At 47.6% G+C, this 23,308-nt stretch overlaps 1 protein-coding gene across 4 annotated transcripts in view; it reads right to left on the reverse strand.

The window, feature by feature from the left end:
* The window catches only part of CMTM7 (CKLF like MARVEL transmembrane domain containing 7), a 59,825-nt gene that overhangs the window by 9,619 nt on the left and 26,898 nt on the right, over positions 1–23,308 (reverse strand). For 2 of the 4 annotated variants that reach the window (XR_011527085.1, XM_070575898.1), the window contains exons 1-2: positions 20,913–21,018; positions 1,731–1,904 (exon numbers count right to left, since the gene is read on the reverse strand). Coding sequence is in view for 2 of the 4 variants with exons in the window: in XM_070575898.1 (XP_070431999.1) it covers positions 1,731–1,904; positions 20,913–20,972 (234 nt within the window). In the remaining 2 variants the exon portion in view is untranslated. Of the gene's footprint in view, positions 1–1,730; positions 1,905–20,912; positions 21,019–23,308 lie in introns of those variants that run through there. The other 2 variants (XR_011527086.1, XM_070575897.1) reach the window with 1 other exon arrangement.

The raw sequence follows: 23,308 nt of genomic DNA on the forward strand, positions 1-23,308 counted from the left end.
AACTAATTTTCCACAAGAGTGCCAAGACAAGTCAACGGGGAAAGAACAATCTTCCCAGCAGACGGTGCTGGGCCAAGTGGATATTCACATGCTAAAGAATAAAGCTGAATCCTTACCTTATACTGTATGCAAAAATTAACTCAAAATAGATCAAATACCTAAATGTAAGACCTAAAACTATGACACTCTTAGAAGAAAACACAGAGGTAAACTTCATGATCCTGGATTTGGCAATGGCTTTTTAGATATTATACCAAAAACATGAGCAACAAAAGAAAAATAGACAAATTAGATTTCATCAAAATTCAAAACTTGTGCTTTAATGAACACTATCAAGAAAGTGAAAACCAACCAACAGAATGGGAGAAAATATCTGCAAATCATATATCTGATAAGGGACTTTTAACTAGAATATACAAAGAATTCTTACTACTCAATGATAAAAAGACAGGCTAATCAAAAATGGGCAAAAGATCTGAATAGACATTTCTCCAGAGAAAATATATAAATGGCCAAAAAGCACAGGAAAAGATGACTGACATCATTAGGCATCAGAGAAACACAAATCAGAACTAGGAGATACCACTTTACGCTCACTAGAATGACTAAAATCAGAAACAGAAAATAACAAGTGTTGACAAGAATGCGGAAAAACTGGAACCCTCATATACCTTTGGTGGGAATGTAAAATGGTGCAGCCGCTTTGGAAAACAGTCTGGCAGTTCCTCACTCAGTTAAACCACGTGACCTAATAATTCCACTCAAGTATATTCTCAAGTGAAATGAAAACATTTCCACACAAAAAACTTGTACATGAATGTTCACAGCAGCATTATTCATAACAGCCAAAGGTGGCAACAACCCAAATGTCCATCAAGGATGAATAAATAAACAAAACTGGTTTATCCATTGATATAGCCTTTCAATGGAGTATTACTTGACTATAAAAAGAAATGAGGTACTAATACATGCTACAACATAGATAAACCATGAAAACACTCTGCTCAGTGAAAGAAGCCAGTCACAGAAGACCAAATATATGATTCCATTTACATGAAGTGTCTAGAGTGGGAAAAGTATAGACACAGAAAGGAGATTAGTGGTTGCTCAGGGCTGGAGGGGATAAGGGGTAGGAGGTGGCAGCTAAAGTGTATGGGGTTTCTTTTTGAGGTGATGAAAATGTTCTAAAATTGACTGTGGTGACGGTTGTACAACTCTGGGAATATACTAAAATCCACTGAATTGTATACTTTAAAAGGGTAATTGTATGGTATGTCAACTATACATCAATAAAGCCGTTTTAAAAAATAACACAGTGGGAAGAAAAAACCCTGGCAACTTCTGAAATCTTTCATCAGACTCTGCTAGTTTATTTTAGCTGATAAATCTTATCATTCAAGACTCACAAGAGTATAAATTCCCATCACCTTTGTTAGCTTCTTCCTTCCATGTTCTTCCTCCCAACTTATACACACAGTGACCATTTTCGGTCACTTCAGAAAATAAAGATTGAAGCGAGAGGCACAGCCTTCTTGTAGCTGGAAGGTGAGTTTTAGAAACCAGGGGGACATCAGGCAGAGAGGTCCACCAAACAGGGAAATTCAGGGCAGAAGCAGCAAAGGAGGATGAAAGAAGTGGGCTGAGCAGACAGAAGGACTCCACTGGGTCTCAGTGCCCCAGCTGCCATCCCGACTTGCATGTGCGAGGCCAGGGCCAGGCCACTCCCTTACCGACAGGGGCCAGCTGATACAGGTGAGCACGCGGTAGAGGCGGAAGAGGTGGACCAGGTAGAAGGCGAGGATCATTATCAAGTTGCAAATGGTGACCACTTCAAAGTAGCTGTAGGCACTGTAGCTGGTCCACGGAGAGCTCCTCACACAGATGAAGGCAATCAGCAGAGTGACCTGAGACACAAATACAGAGACATCAGAGAGAGGCCTGCCCGAGGCCGGCACCCAGGGGACAACAACAGAAAACTGAGGAACAGTTACGGTTCAGGTTATTTCCTCACAAATTGGCTGGAAGGTTTGAAGAGTGCATGCAACTCCGCATAGTACAAGCTTTAAAAATACAGGCTGGTGTGAATGCTGCCCTCTCTGAACTGTTAGGTTGTGCCGACAGGATGTCTCCTCAGAGAGAGGGCAGGACTGTGGGGAAATAAGCAAGCAGAACCACTCCGTTTATTTGCTGGACCACCACAGGGCAAAGACAGAGTCAGCACGATACAGGACCTCGGGTTTACATATTAGGTTGAACTGTAGAAGTTGCTAGCATTTGACTGGTTTTGACCCACAAAGATGGCAGTTCATACATTACAACCTATCAGTTGGCAGACAACAGGTTACCATTTACTGATGCCTGATGTGCACGATCTCATAGAACTCTGCCACGTAGACAGACTCACCCCCATGTTCAGATGGGGAAACCGAGGTATACAGGTTCAATAACTAGTCCGAGGCTACCCAGCTTATAAGCAGCAGTGGTGGGCTTTGTACTCAAGTCTCTCTGACTCCAGGGACCATGCTCCCCCACGTCAGATGCATTTTGCCTTCCAAAAACCATAAACGAGCTGAGCAAGGTGGATGTGTTATCAGACGGGTGGGAATCTTGGTTATGAGGCGGCGCTTGCTCACCACTGGGCATGTGGCGAGAGCTGGGTAAGTATATTGCTGCAGGAATGGCTGAATGCAAGTGCAGAATTAATCAATTAATGGCATGTTAATGAATTAACAGGTCAGGTAAATTATTAGCAACCTACGAATACTATGGGAGAACAGACTGGAAGAGGGGAGAGAAGACTGAGTTTTGTGAAGGCCATTCAAAGAGAATAAAATCAGGTTCACTCCACATGATAAATAAACTAATTACACACAGGTGTTAAAAGCCTGTAAAATCTTAGGGTCTGTTTTAAAAGGACAACCAATTTAGGACAAAGATTATTTTATACTGCTTCTTTCCGATAGAACAGTGATTCTCAAACGGGGTGTGTGTGTGTGATTTGCATCCTATGGGACATTTGGCAATGTGTGGATACATTTTTGGTTGTGACAACTACGGGGAGTGCTACTGGCATTTAGTGGGTAGAGGCCAGGGGTGCTGCCACACACCACAATGCACAGGACAGCCCCCACAACAAAGAACTATCTGGTCTCAAATGTGGCCCAAAGTATTGTGCTTCTGTGGAGAAACCCTGCTGTAGAAAATGTGAATCCACAATAAGAATTAAATCACAAAAAGGATCTAATGCTGGTGAAAGTGGGTGATGCTAAAAAGGCTCTATTTTCTAAAGCCCCTCATTTGCAGCACTGTATCCAGGTCCTCAGTCATAGGTACAACAGGCAGAAAAGAACTCTCGGCTTGAAGAGGGCATGCAGAGGGCTCTGCTTAATAGATCAAAACACAAGAGTGTGGTTCTGACACAAAGGGACCCTCAACATTTGCATATTTCTCTTTGCTAATGAGCAAAGTGAGTATTTTCATTTTTTCGGTTCCTCTTAAGCCAGCCAGCCATGGTAATATAATGATTCACGCTTTGGGGTTGTTTTAAAGCTCCGAGGGGAGCCTGCGCCTCATGCAGGAGTGTGCATGATCGCCAGGGCTTTGCTGCCTCATCAGCCCCCACTGCGAGGCCGCACCTATCTGGGAGGTCTACGGGTCTCCCCCAGCCTTGCACTGACCCCCACACGTTGGGGCATTTTTACTCGAGGCCTGCCCTAAAATGCAGATAAGTCAGAATTATGCAGTGTGATTTCTAGGTGGAGAAGCAATTTTGCACCTAATTTCAAGCAAAGATTAGAATAATTTTTACAACCCTTCATCTGTGACAGAGTCAGCTCTTTCTCAGGGTGACACCGTGAGGTGGGAGTTTCCCAGTGAACACATGGGGCTCGAGCAGGTCTTCCCCTCTGAGCTCCTGGGGCTGAGTACCGTGCGGCAGGAAGTACAGCGCTGCTCTACCACGAAGCAGCTCGAACCTCTCTGGGAAACTTGCCTTCCGAAATCGGACTTCCCTAATTCTGTCCACTCGGCCTATGGCCGCCTACCATGTGCTCTTCTTTAAGAAAGCTCAATTTTGGAAAATCTCATTCAGACAGCAGATGGTGTGTACTTATGCATGTTACTAAAAGCTTCCTTTTTGCCTAATAATCCATTCATTCCTGCTTTAAATGGTCAGCATCTTAATTAGTACTCTAAGAAAAAAAAAAAGATTTGATTGACACCAAACTTTTCAGGAACTCTTCTAAGGCCAGTAGGTAACCTCTGCAAATGCTGGAGACCCCTGATCATTTAGATCAGCACTCAGGGGGCAGCCAGACAGGTGAAGCAGAACAAAGGACAAGACAGTGGTGGAGGAAAGGCCCTGCGGTGCTGGTTCTCTCCAGGGCCACCCCCACCTGGCCCTCTCAGGACCTCTTCTTACTCCCAGTTAGAAAAGCAAGTCAACAAACCCAGTGAAGTTCAGAGATGACGCATAGGAGTTCAGTGAAGAAGGCCAGGAGGCTTCCAGAACACTGACGTGGTTCTGTTTACAGTAACTTAAATGTGATACTATCCAAAGGGCTAACTTGTTTCTCAGAGAGCTTTCTAGCTCCTCTCCTGCAGGTTTGTTCTTTTATACTGAACTGTCATGAAACTTGAAAATATTTATAGATATTTATCTAACATCAATGTCCAGGGGCATAAAAGTAATGCTGCAAGAACCCTCAGCTCCACGAGAGGGTCTCACAGACCAGCTGTGGCCCTGTCTAGAGTCACTGGAATTACCTCAGATTAGAAACCAGCCCCCTCTCCCCCAAACTGTGTCCTTTCTGACTCCATTCTATCAGCATTCTTACTAGAAAGAAGAGACAATTTTTGTGAAAGCAGCAGCAGGTTTCAATTTCACAGGAGACGAAGCAAGCTGACATTACTTGAGAGAAATGACTGTCCCCTGAGAACTTCGAACGAAAACAGTCTGGTCTTAACTCCACAGCTGACCCTAGACAGATCACCCAGGTTCTCAGCCCGGGTGGGTGTCTCTCAAGGAAGAAACAGAATTTCGAAGTCTAAGATGGAAATTTCTGGAGAAAACTCAAGAGGCAGTTTCCAGGAGGTGCCTTCTTCTGAGCCGGGCAGCAGAGGCCAATGGTGGTCTCAGGGGGCCCTGTCGCCTGCTGCCTGCAGTCTCTGGCAGGGACATTCTCACAGCAGGCCTGACACTCCCACACCCCTGCCAAGTCTGGTCCACTGCCCATGCCTGTGTCTGGCTGAAGATGGCACCAGACACCTTTGGTTTTGAGAACTCCGGGCTGGATGCTGGCAGGTCACCCAATCCCACCCTCTCACAGGGGTTTTTATTCCAACCTTGGAATAATGTTTCAGTGAGAGAGACAGGCAGGAGGACAGGAGCTACTGATGAAAGCCAACATCAAAAGGTCTCATACCCAACTCTAAGAGGCTTTTCTGGAAAAGCCCAGAAGATGAAAGCCAGGCTTAGTCAAAAAGTCAGAGATGTAGATGATGATTCAGTGATTGGCAACCGCATTCGTAGAGCCCAGCAGGTCCATAAATGACTGCCTGGCAGCGGGCAGGAAGGAAGGTTGAAAGATTCCCAACTTGGGCTGAATTCTGCCCTGGGGTGTAGGGAAATTCACGCTTGCCTCCCTGTTAAAGCCTGCACCAGCCATCACCCTGAACAGCCCTTGTGTGCGGGAGAACCCTCATGTGGCTCACTTCCTCTGGGTCCTCGTCTCACTCACCATCATCAGCCTTTTGCTACAGGCTCCTTCCCAGCCTCCCATCCCACAGCACACAGTTTTGCTTTGTATCCAAAAATAAAAAGCCAAAGAAAACACAAGGGAGGCAGAATAATCTAGAAAACATTATGTCAGGGGTTCTCAGGTCCAGACCTCAAACAGCGGGCTAATGCACTGGTGTTTTGAAACTAACTGTGTGCAAAGTCACCTGCAGTGTATTAAAAACCAGATCCTATGCTTGTTGTGCTAGAATATTTCTGGAAGGACACATAAGAAGCTGGTAACCTGGGACAGCCCGGTGGCGCAGTGGTTGAGTTCGCACGTTTCGCTTCTCAGCGGCCCGGGGTTCACCGGTTTGGATCCCGGGTGTGGACATGGTACGGGCTTGGCAAAAGCCATGCTGTGGCAGGCGTCCCACGTATAAAGTAGAGGAAGATAAGCATGGATATTAGCTCGGGGCCAGTCTTCCTCAGCAAAAAAAGAGAAGGATTGGCAGTAGTTAGCTCAGGGCTAATCTTCCTTCAAAATAGAAAAAAAAAAGCAGAAGCTGGTAACCTTTGGGGAGGTGAAGTGATTATTTAGTTGTTTTTAAAATTTACTTATTTTGTTTTCTTGTATTACAAAGATCACATATTAAGTTGTAAAAAGGCATTTTTGTGTGACGCATCTTGGAGATCTTTAATGGCACATATATCTACCTTTTTCTTTTAATTGGCTGTGGCTTTATTTGACCCAGGGTTTCTCAACTCCGGCACTACTGACATTTGGGGCTGAATAATTCTTTGGTGGGAGGCTGTCCTATAGGGTGTTCAGCAGCATCCTGGCCTCTACCCACTGGACACCAGTAGCACCTCCCCAGTTGTGACAGACATTCCCAAAGGTCCTCTGGAGGGCAAAAATGTGTCTGGTTGAGAACCACTACCTAAACAGCCTTTTACTGATCAACATTTGTCACATCTCCAGCTTTCTACTAATACAAAAAATCCTGCAAAGAATATTCTTGAACATATTTCTTTGTGTATGTCTGAACATTTCTAAAAGATTCACAGAAGTGAAATTACTGGGCAAAAGCATATTCACATTTAAGATTTTTTTTTAAAAGATTTTATTTTTTTCCTTTTTCTCCCCAAAGCCCCCTGGTACATAGTTGTATATTCTTCGTTGTGGGTCCTTCTAGTTGTGGCATGTGGGACGCTGCCTCAGCGTGGTTTGATGAGCAGTGCCATGTCCGCGCCCAGGATTCGAACCAACGAAACACTGGGCCACCTGCAGCGGAGCGCACGAACTTAACCACTCGGCCATGGGGCCAGCCCCCACATTTAAGACTTTGATGTTTGCTGCCAAAATGCTATCCAGAAAAGACAGGAGTTCCCCTGCACAGGAAATCTGCCCACACAGATTATTATCTGTATTGAAAGAGAATGGAAGTGATAGCTTGTTACTTAATCTTCATTTCCATGATTACTAGCGGGTCGAATATCTTCTCACTTATTTATTAATTATTGCATGTTTCCGTTCTTGGCCTATTTTTCCATTGTTTGTATTTTTATTATGGATTCGAGGAACACTTTATATTCTGAATATTAACCTGTTGTCTGTTATAGATATTGAAAATACATTCTCTCAATCTCTCATTTGCCTTTATTTTTAGTCTTTTGTTTTACCAGAGCTTAAATTTTTTATGCAGTCAAATCTATGCATCATTTTTTTTTAAGATTGGCACCTGAGCTAACAACTGTGGCCAATCTTTTTTTTTCTGCTTTTTCTCCCCAAATCCCCCCAGTACATAGTTGTATATTTTAGTTGTGGGTCCTTCTAGTTGTGGCACGTGGGACGCCACCTCAACATGGCCTGATGGGTGGTGCCATGTCCGCACCCAGGATTCGAACCGGCGAAACCCTGGGACATCAAAGCGGAGTGCGTAAACTTAACCACTCGGCCACGGGGCCGGCCCGTTATGCATCATTTTTTATAGCTTCTTGGTTTTGCACCTTATTCTCCACTCGAAGATTATAAAATAGTATTCTGCATTAAAAAGAAATGTTTATTTATTTTTTAAGATTTAATTTTTTTCGTTTTTCTCCCCAAAGCCCCTGGTACATGGTTGTGTATTTTTAGTTGTGGGTGCTTCTAGTTGTGGCATGTGGGACGCTGCCTCAGCATGGCCTGATGAGTGGTGCCATGTCTGTGCCCAGGATTCGAACTGGTGAAACCCTGGGCCGCCGAAGCAGAGCACACGAACTTAACCACTCGGCCACGGGGCCGGCCACAAAAGAATTGTCTATATACATGTGTATATATATAAATTTTCACCTCTTTAAGCACTTGGGATTTTTTTCTGTAGACGGCATGAGTGAGGGCACACAGTAGGGTTCTAATTTTATCTAAATAGTTAATCGATTGTACAAACATTATTTATTGAATAGCACATGCCTTCCTCACTGGTTTGAAATGCTGTCTTTAACACAAGCTTTAATCTGCTCATTTCCAATCCACTGTCTACAGAACAATCACTAAACGTTAAAACTCCTTAAAACCCTTCAACAGTTTCCCATACTCTTGAATGAGGTACACATCCTTTAAGGAGGCCCAAAGGGGCTGCAGGTTCTGGTCCCAGCTACCTCTGTGTCTCTGGGCACTGGGCTCCCCGAGTTCCTGACACCAGCCCCTCAGGAGGTCCCGGGATTCCCTCTCCCGGAGCCTTTGCGATTTGGTCTCTAGCTACTTCTTGGTTAACTTGTTTACTACCCTTCCCCTAACTACTATAGGGACCTCGTTGGTTTCACTTGTATCTCTCTGCTGCCAGCAGAGTGCCCTGCACACACTAGGTACTCAGCTCAACGCTGGGTGAAGGAATGGTTCTGGGGTCATCCCGCCACTCTCTGTGACAGCTCCACGACACTCTATTACATTAAAAAAGCAGGTCTCCCTCCCTTATCGGCCTCAAGTGCTTTGAGGGTCATGCTTTGTCACTGAACATCAGTTAGAGACCTAGTACAACAATGCCTGGCATGTAGAAAAGATGAATGACTTGAGTTTATCCTCCAAACACCTTTCAAAGTTGGCCAAGTGCCCTCATTAACTGCCCCAGGAGGTCTGGCAATTCAGGCTCTGGAGGCAGAGCGTCAGGGTGTGAGAGCGATATAAGAAGGGTTTCCAGATTCTTAGATCGTGATGGAACATTCTCTGCTTGTTATTCAGGCCGGCCATGCTCCACTTGTCCCTAACCAATTTTCCACAGCAGACGTAGCCTGGAAGGACAACCTGTGCGACCCTCATGTCATCCACGTCACCACTGCTCTCCACTGGCAGAGGTCATCAGATCACATTTAGGAAGACAGGGATAGAAAGCTCAACTTGTCAAAAATGTCACTGTATCCAAAGGATGACAAGTACCATTGAAATTTAGTATGTAGCAAACTTGGTGGTTTGGTGCTTATCTTGAATCAAACTGAAATCACAAATTTTTGTTTGAAGTAATTGTTTCTCTAGCTTGTTTCTCTTTTAGTATCTGATTCAATTTCCTGCTCTCTGTAATGACTGGCAACTTTAAGGACACAAAAACAGCATCCTCTGCCTCTCACACCTGCCTTTACTAGAGGAGGACATACTGCTGTGTGTGTAGATATGGAAGTGAAAGGACGGGCTTGGAGAGTCACCTCCCTGAGCAGACCCCTGGAGGGCAGGGCCATGGGCAGTCACCTCTTGGAGGAGACCCCTGGAGGATAGGGCCGTGGGCAGTCACCTCTTGGAGGAGACCCCTGGAGGGCAGGGCCATGGGCAGTCACCTCCTGGAGGAGACCCCTGGAGGGCAGGGCCGTGAGCAGTCACCTGTGGGAGGAGACCCCTGGAGGATAGGGCCGTGGGCATTCACCTCTTGGAGGAGACCCCTGGAGGACAGGGCTGTGACTGGTGGCACTGTGCCCCATTCACAGATCTGAGGAAGGTAAGGACCACAGGTGGGTCACTTGCCCAAGGAAGGTCACAGAGATGGTAGGTGGTGGAACCAGGAAGCAAATCCAGGTCTACCTGACCCCCGAGACTCTGTGAGGAGGGAGTGTATTCCAGAGGGACGGGCCGCCATGCCTCAGTGGCTTGAGCTCGCACCCAACCCACCCAGGGTTGGTGTGCCTCAAGTCAGCAATGAGGAAGAGTCCCGCAGGGGTGTGCGAGAAGGTGGGAACAGGAGGGGCTACAGAGAACCGGACCTGAGCCCGTTAAGCCTCCATGGAGAGGAGGCATAGCCCCACCTCTTTCTTCCTCAAAGGTTTCTTTACATTAAGGAACTTTCCCAAAGTTTGCTCAGGAGAAATCTGAATTGTATCCGCTCAGCAGCTGGCCTTCAATGAGATCAGCTGAAATGGTGGCACCATGGGAGAAGGGACAAACCCATGGAGCTTGTCGGGGAGAAAAACGGGATGAAGAGGACGGTGTCCAAGAAAAGGCCGCAAGGGCTTGGCTGGTGGGTCAGGGCAGTCCTCACAGCCGCCTCTTAATTTCACACATGGACTTCCTTTCTGCCATGTTTTCTCTGTACAGTTTCTGATGTCGCATTTGCCCTCCTTGTCTTCATGCTCCATAAATGATGCTGCTACTGTTTCTGAGCATGTCCCATATCCACACACGGGGCTAAGCGTTCTACAGTTGGATTTGTTTTTTTCCCCAAAGATTGGCACCTGAGCTAACATCTGTTGCCAATATTCTTTTTTTTTTTTCCCTCCTTCTTCTCCCCAAAGCCCCCCAGGACGTAGCTGTATATTCTAGTTGTGAGTGCCTCTGGTTGTGCTATGTGGGACGCCGCCTCAGCATGGCCTGATGAGTGGTGCCATGTCCACAGCCAGGATTTGAACCGGCAAAACCCCAGGCTGCCAAAGCGGAGCACACCAAACTTTAACCACTAGGCCATCAAGGCTGGCTCTCCACATATGTATGTTTTAAGCACATATGTACATTATCATTTTTCCTTTTCAAGGATTGACTCATACTGTATACATAGTTTTATACTCTGCTTTCTAAAAAGACAAGTATTTTATCATTTGTAGATGCCACTTATTCAATTATTCTGTTCCAGAGCCCTATCATTACCCAGTAGGCTGTTTATCTTTTACCTGTTTATTTTTTGTTGTTTCCTCAGTGTCAGGAACCCTGAATGGTATATGGGTTCTCCATAGATGTTTGTTGAATAAATGAATGAAGGCAATTTTATATCTACTTCCTGAGGGCCTTCTATGTTCCGGGCACTGCACTGGGCCACATTCCTGCGCCCTCCTGCCTGGTGTCTAGAGGGGAGAGACGGGTGAGTAGAGGAAGATAAAACCACCACCCTGGAGAGGTCCCACCTCTAACACACAGGACAAGACCAGTACGTCACTCTTCTCTTGTCCATCCTGAAACAAGTAGGGGCTTTTAACCTAGAAGCAAGGGGTTAAGCTCTCATCCCAGCCGAGGCTGCCTCTGCCCACTGCATTTTTTTTTTTTTTTTGAGGAAGATTAGCCCTGAGCTAATATCTGCTGCCAATACTCCTCTTTTTGAGGAGGAAGACTGGCCCTGAGCTAACATCCATGCCCATCTTCCTCTGCTTTAATATGGGATGCCTACCACAGCATGGCTTGCCAAGTGGTGCCATGTCTGCACCTGGGATCCGAACCGGCGAACCCCGGGCCGCTGAAGCGGAATGTGCTAACTTAACCGCTGCACCACTGGGCCGGCCCCACCACTGCATTCTTAATTGTGGACCCAATTTACATCTGGGTCCATGGGCAGGGAGCACAGGGAATTCCCTGCTGCATCCCTGGAGCCCAACACAGACTAGGCCTTCAATAATATACGTAGACCTGAATTTGGGCTTAAACTACATTTTCAACAGCAGCCCAGTGTAAAACGGCCTGCAGGCTGAGTGCAGCCTCTTTCCTGTAATCATTTCCCTCAGGCTCTCTAGGGCTGGTAGGGAGGCAGCACTGAATGCAGGGGCTGGCTTCTAGGCACAAGCAGACGAGGGGCTGCCTGAGCAGGTGCCGCCGTGACAAGCAAATAGAATGCCCAGCAATTCAGACACACACTGAAATATTTATGGATGAGATAAAACACGGTACAGGATTCGCTTCACAATAATATGGGAGCAAATAGGCACGAGGGATCTTTGGCGGGAGATGGAAATGTCCTAAAATTGAATTATGGTGATGGCTGCCCAACTGTTGTCAATTTACTAAAAATCATTGAATTGCATACTTAAAACTAGTAGCTTTTATGGTATGTACATTATACCTCAATTAAGCTGTTTAGAAAATATGGGGGCATTAAGTGGGTGGGGGATATAGCTCAACAAGGACTGGCCAGGAATTGGTGACTGTTGCAACCAGGTGAGGGGCACAGAAGGCTTCATCGTGCTATTCTCCCTACTTTTTCTATAGTTTTGAAGTTTTCCGTAATAAAAAAGTTAAAAATACAATGCCCAATAAGCTCAGAGAAAGAACTAATAACTAAGAGGGGAGAGAGGAGGGAAAAATGCATTGAGATTTGCAGACATTGCTCTTACCACAAAGGCACAAGTGGAAGTTAGGAAACTGTTATTTTTATTTTAAAGACTATGAAGTAACAATCCCATTTAATAAGCAATTCAGGCAGTGAGATGCCACAGGGCTTCATTCAAGAGCAGACAAGATTTTTGGTTCCTTCCAATAAATGGAGTGAAAGTGCAAGAGCTCACACCCCGACCGCAGCCAGACCCAGCGAGTAGGTTGGCCCTGAGGAAAGTCACAGTGCAGACACTGGTGCAGGGACTTGTGGGGAGCGTGTCTGACATGATCAAGCACATCAGGGTCTGAACGGGGCCACAGGTGGGCCACAGGTGGACAGCTGTTGCCCGCAGCTTTCTACAATTCTCGGTGCAAGGTGGGCTGCACACAACTTGTCTGACTCTCTGCAAAGAGTAGAGGGAAAATTCTGGAGCAATGTTTTTCCAGTATTGACTGGAAAAACACCCAAGCTGCTTTCGTTAACTTGGCAGGGGGGAGTGGAAAGCGTGTCTAAGACCCTGAGATGTCTGGAAATGCCTGGTATAATTTTACAAGCCAAACAAAGATCCTTTGTGAGCAGACAAAGGAGTGGAAAGTCTTGTACTGAGACTGATTCCTTCCAGTTGAACCCCCGTCAGTTTAACCCTAACCGGTTAGCTGCCCCACAACCCCTCAGCTTAACTCCTTTTTAAACCTTTCCTCTGCGTGAATCTCACAGACACCCTTGACTTCCTGCTCTCTGGAGGCTAAACAGCCACTTAAACCCCTTCCTGACAGCTCATCTGAACTCGTTTACTTATTTATTTTTGCTTCTCCGCTATGAGGCACCTTTGCCTGGTTGGCACTGAGGTGAGGAAATGAACGGAAAACTCGAGGCAAGGCAGGTGCTCCAGGGCGGCTGGACTCTGAGGCTGCAGGGAGCAGGCCACCCACTCAGGTCACCTCAGGTGATGGGGTTTGCTGTAACGAGCACAGGGAGCCACCTAAGCCCTCTCAAGCAAGGCTTTGGGGAGAGCTGGTGGGCGTTCTTCACCACCCAGGGCACAGCCCACAAGTGGGCATCCTTCTCTCGAGTCCCTGCCACATGTTCCAGGATTGAGCCCCTCTCATGTCACTCTCTCTACAGGGAGCACCCTATTAACTAGAGCCACCTCACGGAACCAGGCCGCCTCACAGACCTTGGACCTCCCTGCTGTCCTGGTGATGATGTAGTCTCTGCTTCAGCCAGTTTGATCCAGGGTAGGTGATGCCACACACAGGCAGCTTCCTCAGAAGATGAGGCCAGAGGCATGACAGACACTTAAGAGACTCATGATCTGATGAGGACTCCTTCGCACCATGACTTACCTATTTCAACACTATAGACGTCTAATATAAGGTCCATATTTACAATGAGGCTTGCAGGTCATGCTAAGGCATGACTCCAAGCTCCCCTTCAAATATTTACCTTACTTTCCCATTCACAACCCATGTCCAAATTGAAGTAGACCACTGGCCGTTCTCCATCCTTTACTTCCATTCCCTCTGTCAAACTCCTGCTTCCTGACCAGCAACGTCCAACAGAACTTTCTGTGATGATGGAAATGTTCTCTACCTGTGCTGCACAACATGGTATCCAATGGCCACATGTGGGCACTGAGCACTTGAAATGTGGCTGGTGTGACTGAGCAACTGAATTCTTAATTTAAATTTCAATAACCACATGTGGCTAGTGGCTACCACATTATACAGGTCTAGATTGTCCACGAAGCATTCCCTACCCTTCTGTACTCCAGACTGAAGGGGCTTCTCCCTCCTCCAGCACTTCACCCCCACCCCTTTTCTAGCATCTGCCATGTATCCCCTTCCAGTCTCATGCCCCTCAGGGGATGAAACTTCCTTGTAGATCCAGACTGGGTCTGGGCCTCTTTGGATCTCACAAAGCAACCACTCAGTGAAAGAACTCAGCAGGGGCTTGCCCTGTTCAGATGGACCAGACCTTTGCCCCTAATACTGGATTCAGTATTAGACTTCTAGGAATGGCTGTTCATATGGTCCAGAGAGGTTGGTGACCTTCCACAGATATTGGCCAGGGAGCAGATGCTCCAGCCGTCAGTTCTTTTCTACGTAAATCCGATTTTCTTTCCAACAGGCAGCTTGACTTCGGTGCAACTGCCTCAGGTCAAGGGCCAGTGCCACTTTCTAGCTGTGTGGCTCTGCTTTTCCATGTTTCAGTGTCCTCATCCAGATAATAGAGATGATGGTATACCCTAAGGATGTTATGAGCATAAATGCTTTTCCATGTTTCAGTGTCCATGTTTCAGTGTCCTCATCCAGATAATAGAGATGATAGTATACCCTAAGGATGTTATGAGGATAAAATCAGTTAACACTTGCACAGCACTGTGACTGACCCAAAATAAGTATGTAATAATCAGTGAAATAATATTAACAGCAAACTAATGCATAGTTGAGGATTGATGGTTGAGCTTGGGTCTGGAAGGCATCTCTGGACTTAAATTCAAATTATCAAATATCTAAAAGAAATGCCATCTCCTTTGACCCAAGAACGTCATCTCTAGTAAATTACCCTGTTGAAACACTCCAGGAAATAAGCTGAGATTTAGTTACAAGAATAGTCATCATAGAGTGTCATAAAAGTGGAAAAACAAGCAAAAACCTAAATATCCACTAGTGCATGTTGATTAAATAAATTATGGCTTATCCTCATGACAAAATACTATGTAGCCATTAATAAAAATGTTCGCTTAGCTAAGAAAAAAAATCAGGCACAAAGCTGTAACTCCTCCCACAATCCACCACCCTAATAAAACTATAAACCATGCATTTAAAGGAAACTACCAGAGACAAAAGGTTAAGTGGGAATATTTCGGGGTGATGGCATTATGGGTGACTTTTTTCCCCTTTGAGCTTTTTTCATATTTTTTAAATGTCTGGATTGAAAATATTATTCCTTTCGTAATTATGGAAAACATAGCTTTAAACAATCTTGCTTCAATCACACGAGAAGATATTCACAACATAGTAATAAATATAACAAAGGTCCCAAGAAAGATTCACAATATGGAAATATACCCACTTCTATGCCAAGAGAAGCCATGGAAGCCACGTCCCTGGCATGTTAACGGTGGTCAACCCTCGTTGTGACTCAGGGTTTTAGGTTAAGCGAGCAGATATTCTAGCTTGTTCGAGATAATCCCAGTTGATGCTTCAGATCAGCCAGGCAATTGGCATCTCCCTCGCTCTCAAAAGTGTCTGTTAAATTATACGCTCAACTTAATCATGAGTTCTATTTTCCCATTTGTGTTTTTCTATATTTCTAAACTCTAATGAACATAATGTGTTTCCTTAATTCTAATTTGTACTTCCTCACACACATTTCTGTTTTTCTCCCCAAAGCCCCAGTACATAGTTGTATATCCTAGTCGCAGGTCATTCTAGTTCTTCTACGTGGGACGCCACCACAGCGAGGCTTGGTGAGTGGTGTGTAGGTCTGCACCCAGGATCCAAACTGGTGAACGCGGGGGCCACTGAAGCAGAGCGCATGAACTCAACCACTGGGCCACAGGGCCGGCCCCGGGCACCACCCGACCCCCGCCCAGCTGTGATGTTGTTGAGATTGGAATGTAATTTACAACAGATTAGTGCTCCTTATCCCCCCTCTGAGCCCCCACCCTCGGTTATAAAATCAGTGGTGAGTCTTACAGTCAGTAGGATCTTAGAATTGAGGAAACACAGCATATTAATTTAGAAATGAAGAAACCATAGAAAATATATTAAATGCTCTTTTTTAAAGATTTTGAGACCTAGAGAACCAGATAAAAGCAGATGGATAAGTCCCAGGCGTGCAGCCAGGGTCTTACCAGGAGTAGGAGCTGGTGTTTCTCAGAGGTCCCCTGATTAACAAAAGAGAAGAGTGTGACTGCCTAGGAATCTTCTCTAGGACGGGTGGGAGCAGGGGCCAGGCCTACAGCTAGTGCTTGGACATGAGCTTTTTTAGAAGGTGCTGAAATAACACTGATAATGATAATTATTTTCAGGAATGGCTATTTTCATTAGGCACATCATATGTGCCAGGCATACCATTAGTCAATTACAACCACCCTTGGTGGGTAAGTACTGTTGTTAGCCCCATTCTACAGATGAGGAAGCTGAGACATGGCAGAGGCACCTGCTCCAGCCCAGAGGGCTGTGGGCGCAGAGATGGGATTCGGTCTTTTCCATCTGGCTCCAGAATGTGGTTCTTAACCGCAGCCCACTGCTTCCTGGCTCTTCTATGTTTTCCCCAAGCTGTGAGACTGGGCAGATGGATTCATCAGCTACGCCCTAAAGCTTCCCCTGAGGACTCAACGATCTGGGGGGGTCTGGGGGCAGGTAAAGAGCACAGATATTCTGATTCCCTCGGTGGAGGTATAAAAAGAACTCCCAACGCCCTACCAGTGCACTGTCACTGACCATTTTTTCCAAAAATGGCCACAGTACCATTTCCAGTCTCACAGGCTCTTCCAAGACCTTGCTGTTCCCCGTCAAGAAGCAGAGTCTATTTCCCCTCCCCTTGAACCTGGCAGCCTTGGGGGTCACCCAGAATGTGGTGGAAAATGACACTGCATGACCCCCAAGGCCGGGTCATAGACCTCGGTGCAACCTCCTTCTGGCCCTCTGTTTCACGACACTCACCCTGGGAACCCTCCCACCATGCTATGAGGAAGCTCAGACCACTTGGAGAGGCCACATGTAGGTGTCCGGCCAACAGCCGCAGCTAAGGGCCCTGGTCACCAGCCAACATCAACTGCGACATGTGAGAAAGTGAGCCTTCAGTTCAGTCCAGCCCCAGCTTTCAAGTCTTCCCAGCTGAGGCCCAGTCCTTACGGAGAAAAGACAAGCGCTCTGTGCCCTGCCCAAATTCCTCACTCACAATTGTGAGAACAAGTGATCACTGTACACCACGAAATTCTGAGGTAATTTGATAGGCAACCATAGCAGCTGGAGCAGGCACTCAAACAGAAAAGGTCACGCTTGGCCTGTTTTGAAAGTGGCATATGAACTATTCTGGGTTTCAGGTTTTGATTCTGTGCACAGGGAAGTCGAGATCCGTCCAGAGGGCAGGGATGGGCCAGGTGAGAGAGAGACAACATCTGTGACCTGCACCTGGAACTCTGGCCGAAACAAGTCCCCTCAGCAGAAACGCTCTTAGGGCAGGCTCAGCCGAAAGGCAGCTGTCACCTCTGAGAGTCTTGTCGCTAAATAAACAACGAAACCGCCGTGGTGGGATGACTTGAGAAGGGCTTGATAAACCCCACTTCTGTCCCACGTCACTGAGTGGATGCTCATCCTGAATCATCCGCAGACTAGAGGCTCTGACGGGGCTAAAACTGCTGGGCCTGGAGGCTCCAAGCTCGCTTTAGGTAAATGAAAAATGATAGCCAGAGGCAACTTTTGAGAGTTTTTGGTTTCGGCTTCCCAGTAGCCATGGAATCCAAGAGGGAGGAGGAGGAGGACAAGGGACTTCTGCCTCCGCATCCTCTCGGCCCCCACCCCGGAGCAGCTCAGCTTGTAAGAATCATTTACTTATGCTTCCTGGTAAGACGTCATTGAAAAGAAGACCCTACTACCGAACGTATCTATATAGTGATTTTCTGTAAGTCAAATGCGACAACTCTGTCCACAGAGCTGTAGCACAGGCAGGTTCTTTTAAGTTTGGTGAGCTCATGCCGCCCAATGCGTGCCTTGTGACAACACAACCCTCCCACCACTTTTCTCTACTCCAACTAATAGCCTGCTGGTCCCAGCAGGATGAGAGACATGTGGACAGTGCAGAGCGACTTGTTATCCCAGGTGAACCCAGCCCAGATCAGATGACAGCAGCCAACCCCCAAACATGGAAGCACGCCTAGTTCATGACGAGCAGAGCCAACCCCAGCTGACCTCAGTCACGTGCACACTAAACACTTACTCCTGTATGCCACCAAGGTTTTATCACTATTTGTCACACAGCGAAAGCTACCTGATACATCTGTCTTCAGAATTTCCCTCGTTTCCCAGTCAGGCAACTCTAGTTTTAAAGCAGAAAGAAAAAACAAACTTATTTATTCAGTGATTATTGAGTACCAACCATGTTCCCAGCCCTGTGCTTAGCACTAGGGATCCAAGGCTACACTGTTTCCACTTTGCCAAAGACACTCCTAAGGAAACTTCGATGCAGGAGAAATAGTCATGCTGCTCAGTACTTTGGCCACTGTCCTGGGGAAGTAAATATTTGGAGAAGCTGTGGGGCCTGTCTCAGCAGGAGGCCTGGCATCCAGCCCTGGGCATGTGCCAGAAGTAAGCGCCTGTTGAATCCGAGAACATGGGTGTGGGATGCTTTGATTAAAAACCCAGGCAGCCTAACGCCAAGAGTGCCAGCCTGGGGAAGAAGAAATTAGTCTGGGATAAAAAAATGACAAAACAAGTACACAAGAATCATTAAGGGATTGTAAGCATGTGTCACTGATGGAAAACCACAGTTGTTAAGGATGTATGATCATCATGTGGTACCCAGTGAGGAGTGGAGAAGAAGTCTGACTGTTGGCCAAAGGCTGGCCTCCGATCAGAGTAAGCAGAGTTGATCGGAAGCAACACAGCATGGCTAGAATCCCCACAGGTCAAACAGTGGTTTAGCAAACACTGTTACATCAGCCCTCCGTATCTGCCAGTTCTGCATCTGCACATTCAACCAACCACAGGTTGAACATACTACAGTATACGAGTATTGTCAATCCACGGTTGGTAGAATCCGCAGACGCAGGACCCACAGGGATGGAGGAACTCCGGTGTCTAAGGATTTTGGTATCAGTGAACAACTGTACTAGTGGGCCAGTTCACTGCCTGGGCCTCAGTTTCCTCGTCTTTAAAATGGGGATAAAAAACCTATCACACAGAGTTGATATGAGGATTAAATGAGCTAAGTCAGGCAAAACATTTAGAACAGCCTGGTAGTGCTCTAGTACATACTCAACAAAAATGAGGTATTAAAACTCCTTTGAGGGGGCCAGCCCGGTGGCACAGCGGTTAAGTTCGCACGTTCCGCTTTGGTGGCCCAGGGTTCGCCAGTTTGATGCAGACATGGCACTGCTTGGCAGGCCATGCTGTGGTAGGCGTCCCACATATAAAGTAGAGGAAGATGGGCATGGATGTTAGCTCAGGGCCAATCTTCCTCAGCAAAAAGAGGAGGATTGGCAGCAGTTAGCTCAGAGCTAGTCTTCCTCAAAAAAAAAAAAAAAAAACTCCTTTGAGAGGTTTGTCGGGAAGAGTCGATGGGATGTTTGAGAAACTCCTGGTACAGAGTAGCACCTAAACAGCAATCCTTCCAAGTGCAGGGAGTTGTCACCAGGAGATGAGCACAATATAAGGACAGCTTAGACAAAGGCCCTGACCTAAAGGGTGAGGAGCTTCAGACCCAGACACAAGTGCCTTAAAAGAAAACAGGGGAGCTGGCCCAGTGGCATAGTGGTTAAGTTCACATATTTGGATTCTGGCGCAGACCTACAGACCACTTATTAAGCCTTGCTTTGGTGGCATCCCACATACAAAATAGAGGAAGTTGGCAGAGCTCAGGGGCAATCTTCCTCACCAAAAAAAAAAAAAGAAAGAAAGAAAAAGAAAATGGGATAAATGCTGTCAGGGAGGTACAATTTGTGAGGAAGGATGCTCAGAGGAGGGAGGAGGTCAGGCACGTCCTCTGTGAGGAGCAGATACAGCCCTTCTGTGGACTCCACAGGAGGCAGGATTTGAATATACAGAGAAGGGGAAATGGAGGCTTCCAGCAGAGAGAACACAGTAAGGGAAAGCATAGGGGTGGAAAACCACGAGGAGTATCTGGGAGCAGCTGAGTTGTCCATTTTAGGCAAACCCCACATGTGTGTGAAGGGTGTGATGGGAACAAAGCTGGCAGGGAGAAGCGGGACATGAGATTCCAGGCTGAGAAAGCAGACGCTACTGACGGGCAATGGGGAGCCAGTGAAGGTTACTGAGCAGAAAAGAGTCACGGACAGAACCACACTTTCAGAAAACTATCCTAGTAGCAGGTGGACTGGAGATGGGGAAGAAGAGACTCAGAGGTTTGGTAGGAGGAGGCTGTGTCAGTCCCAGCAAGGTAACGAGGACGAGAATCAGACCAGCCAGAGGAGACGGCAGGAGGAGGGCAGCAGGTGGCATGGACATCCCAGGGGAGCCTCTGAGAATCCAGGCTGCATGGTGATGTGGGGAGCAGACCCCCCTCCAATCCCAGGATCCGTGCAGCTGGCAGGTTTCCAACAAGAAACTCTCCCTGAGAGCTGGGTAGGGAGGGGGCTGCCCCGGATTCCTGAGATTGCTGACAATATGCTCAAAATGAGCAGCAACTTCGTCTGTCCAAACACTTCCACATACGAAACCACCGATTAGAGAAAAACGCGCCAGGCCTCACCCCTCCTGCAGGCCATCGGCTGTGCTGTCCTCCTCTGCTGCTCTCCAGCCCAGTTCTGGAGAACAACTCCCCCGAGAGAGCCCCTCCCGCCTGCGCTCCGGCTGCCTGCGCTCCTAGGGAGCGGAAAGCCTGCCGTGGGGAGCTGCCCCCTTAGACAGGCAGGACCACAGGGCTGGGGCATGGACACCTTGCCCTTTCCTCCTCCCTCCTCCAGCTACCTTGTCCCCGCTCAAAGGCACGATCACTGTGACCTGCGTCCCCGGGGTCAGCAACGTCATTTCAGAAGGCAGGCCTGCATTCTCCTTTGCTTGCTCACTTTTGAGTCATCTGAGTGGCAGCTGAAAAGAAAGCTCTCCCTTCGAAAGTTCCCCACCCCCTTGGCCTTCATTTATTCAAAATACCTTGGTAGGTAAGGCTGGAATCCGGCCACTCCTTCCATTTCCCCTCACCCAGCCTGCAGGTCACCCTGAGGCCTCCTTGTTGCCCCGTGGAAGACAAAGAGGGCCTTTCAGTCCCCAGGCAGCAGCCCTGCCTCTGTCTCGGTCTGGATGGCTTCAGAGGAAGGAAGGAGGACAGGAACGTGAAAGAGACTGAACAAAAGGCTGGTCCTGAACAAAGGCTCCTCTCACGCACCTGCTCCCTGAGAACTGGCCCACTCAGATACACACAGCACAGACACCCCTGTCTCCCGAGGGCAGAAACCGGGGCCTGGCGTTCAGTAGGACTTCAGTAAGGTGATGCAAATCAACGTGAATCTAGCTACCGGACTGAAATGCTTCTTCATATATCCTGTTTCTGAATTGAGTTTCCTAATTTCATGCTTTTCCAACATGTGAGCAGAAGTGAGAAACAGGTAAAGTCAAAAAGAACAGCAACCACAGGAAGCGGAAAGACACAAGGATTCAGAAGAACCCACACAGACAGTGAGTTAAGTGAATGTCTCAAAGGGAAGGACTGAAAGTGGGCTGGGTCATTAGCAGGTTTATAGATAAACTCTTGCCAGGCTATCAGAAACCCTCAACAAACATTAGCAACTCATGGGCCTGGACCCATGGCCGAGTGGTTAAAGTTCCGTGTGCTTCATTTCAGTGGCCCAGGTTCTCAGGTTCAGATCTCTGGTGCAGACATACTCCACTCACCAGCCATGCTGAGGAGGCATCCCACATATAAAAAGTAGAGAAAGGCTGGCACAGATGTTAGCTCAGAGCTAATCTTCCCCAAGCAAAAAAAAAAAAAAAAAAAAGAGGAAGATTGGTAGCGGCCATTAGCTCAGGGTGCGCCTTCCTCAGGAAAAAAACAAAAACTAGCAAATCTAATCCAACAATATATAAAAATATATAAATGCACAACAAGTAACTAAAGTTTATTCATGGAACACATGACTAGTTCAACATTTGAAAATCAATGTATGCACCATATTAACAGATCAAAGAAGGAAAACCAAATATTCATATCAATTAATACAGAAAAAGCATTTGACAAAATTCAATATCCATTCATGATAAAAACTTTCAGCAGAGGAGATCAAAGATGGCGGCATGAGTAGTCTTCTTTGTTTCTCCCCCTTCAAATCTACAACTAATTGGACATTCATCGCTTAACAAAGGATATCCATATAGCATCTCAGGATGCCTGAGAGACCCACGCTGCTATACATTGGAAGGCGGATGGACTTCCCTCTGGGAGGAGGTGGAGATAGGTGAAAACTCTCCAACCCCGACCCCAAACAGCCTAGTACCTGCAAGTGGCTTTCTTCCAGCGGATGCACCCAGAACATCGCCACACACCTAGGGCAGGAGGGAGCACACACCAGAGGAGCAACGGTGGAAATAGGTGACCAGAGCCCTACCTAAGCCCCCCACAATTACACCTAAGCCCAGAGGGAAGCTCCAGAGTTACACACAGGAGGCGGCGGGGAAAACCCCTACCTGCCATTAGTGGAGAGGCCCCACCCAGCATCCACAATGCCAGGAGGCTCCTGGAGAGAATCCCAAACGGCGTGGCGGCCCGCCAGCTGCCACCGCCGGTCTCACGGACTGCGGCTGTCGCCCGATCCGGGCTCGGGACTACCGGAGATCTCCTGGGACAGGACTGGGGCTGGGTGGAGCTCCAGCAGCCGGCTCTGCGGCCCAGGGGGAAACTCCAGAGTTCCGTCTGGGCAGCAGGCAAAGTCTCTCTCTGCCATTAGTGGAGAGGCTCCACCCAGCATCCACAACGCCGGGAGGCTCCCGGAGAGAATCCCAGACGGGGCAGCAGCCCGCCAATTGCCGCCGCTGGCCCCACTAACTGCAGCTATTGCCCGGTTGGGGCACAGGGCTACTGGAGATCTCCTGGGAGCGGTCTGGGGCTGGGTGGAGTTCTGGCGGCTAACGCCGCAGCCCAGGGGGAAACTCTGGGCTTCTGTGCTGGCAGCAGGCATAGCCTCTACCTGCAAATAGCAGAGAGGCCCCTCCCAGCACCCACAATGCCGGGAGGGTCCCGAAGAGGAGAATCCCAGGCAGGGCAGCAGCCGGCCAGCTGCCACTGAACTCAAGGTCTCCGGCTATCCCCCAGACAGGGCAAAGGGCTCCCCGAGATCCTGGGGGAGAGGACTGGGGCTGGGTGGAGTTCCAGT

Source organism: Equus przewalskii, chromosome 15, assembly GCF_037783145.1.
Source record: "Equus przewalskii isolate Varuska chromosome 15, EquPr2, whole genome shotgun sequence".
NCBI lineage: Eukaryota > Metazoa > Chordata > Mammalia > Perissodactyla > Equidae > Equus > Equus przewalskii.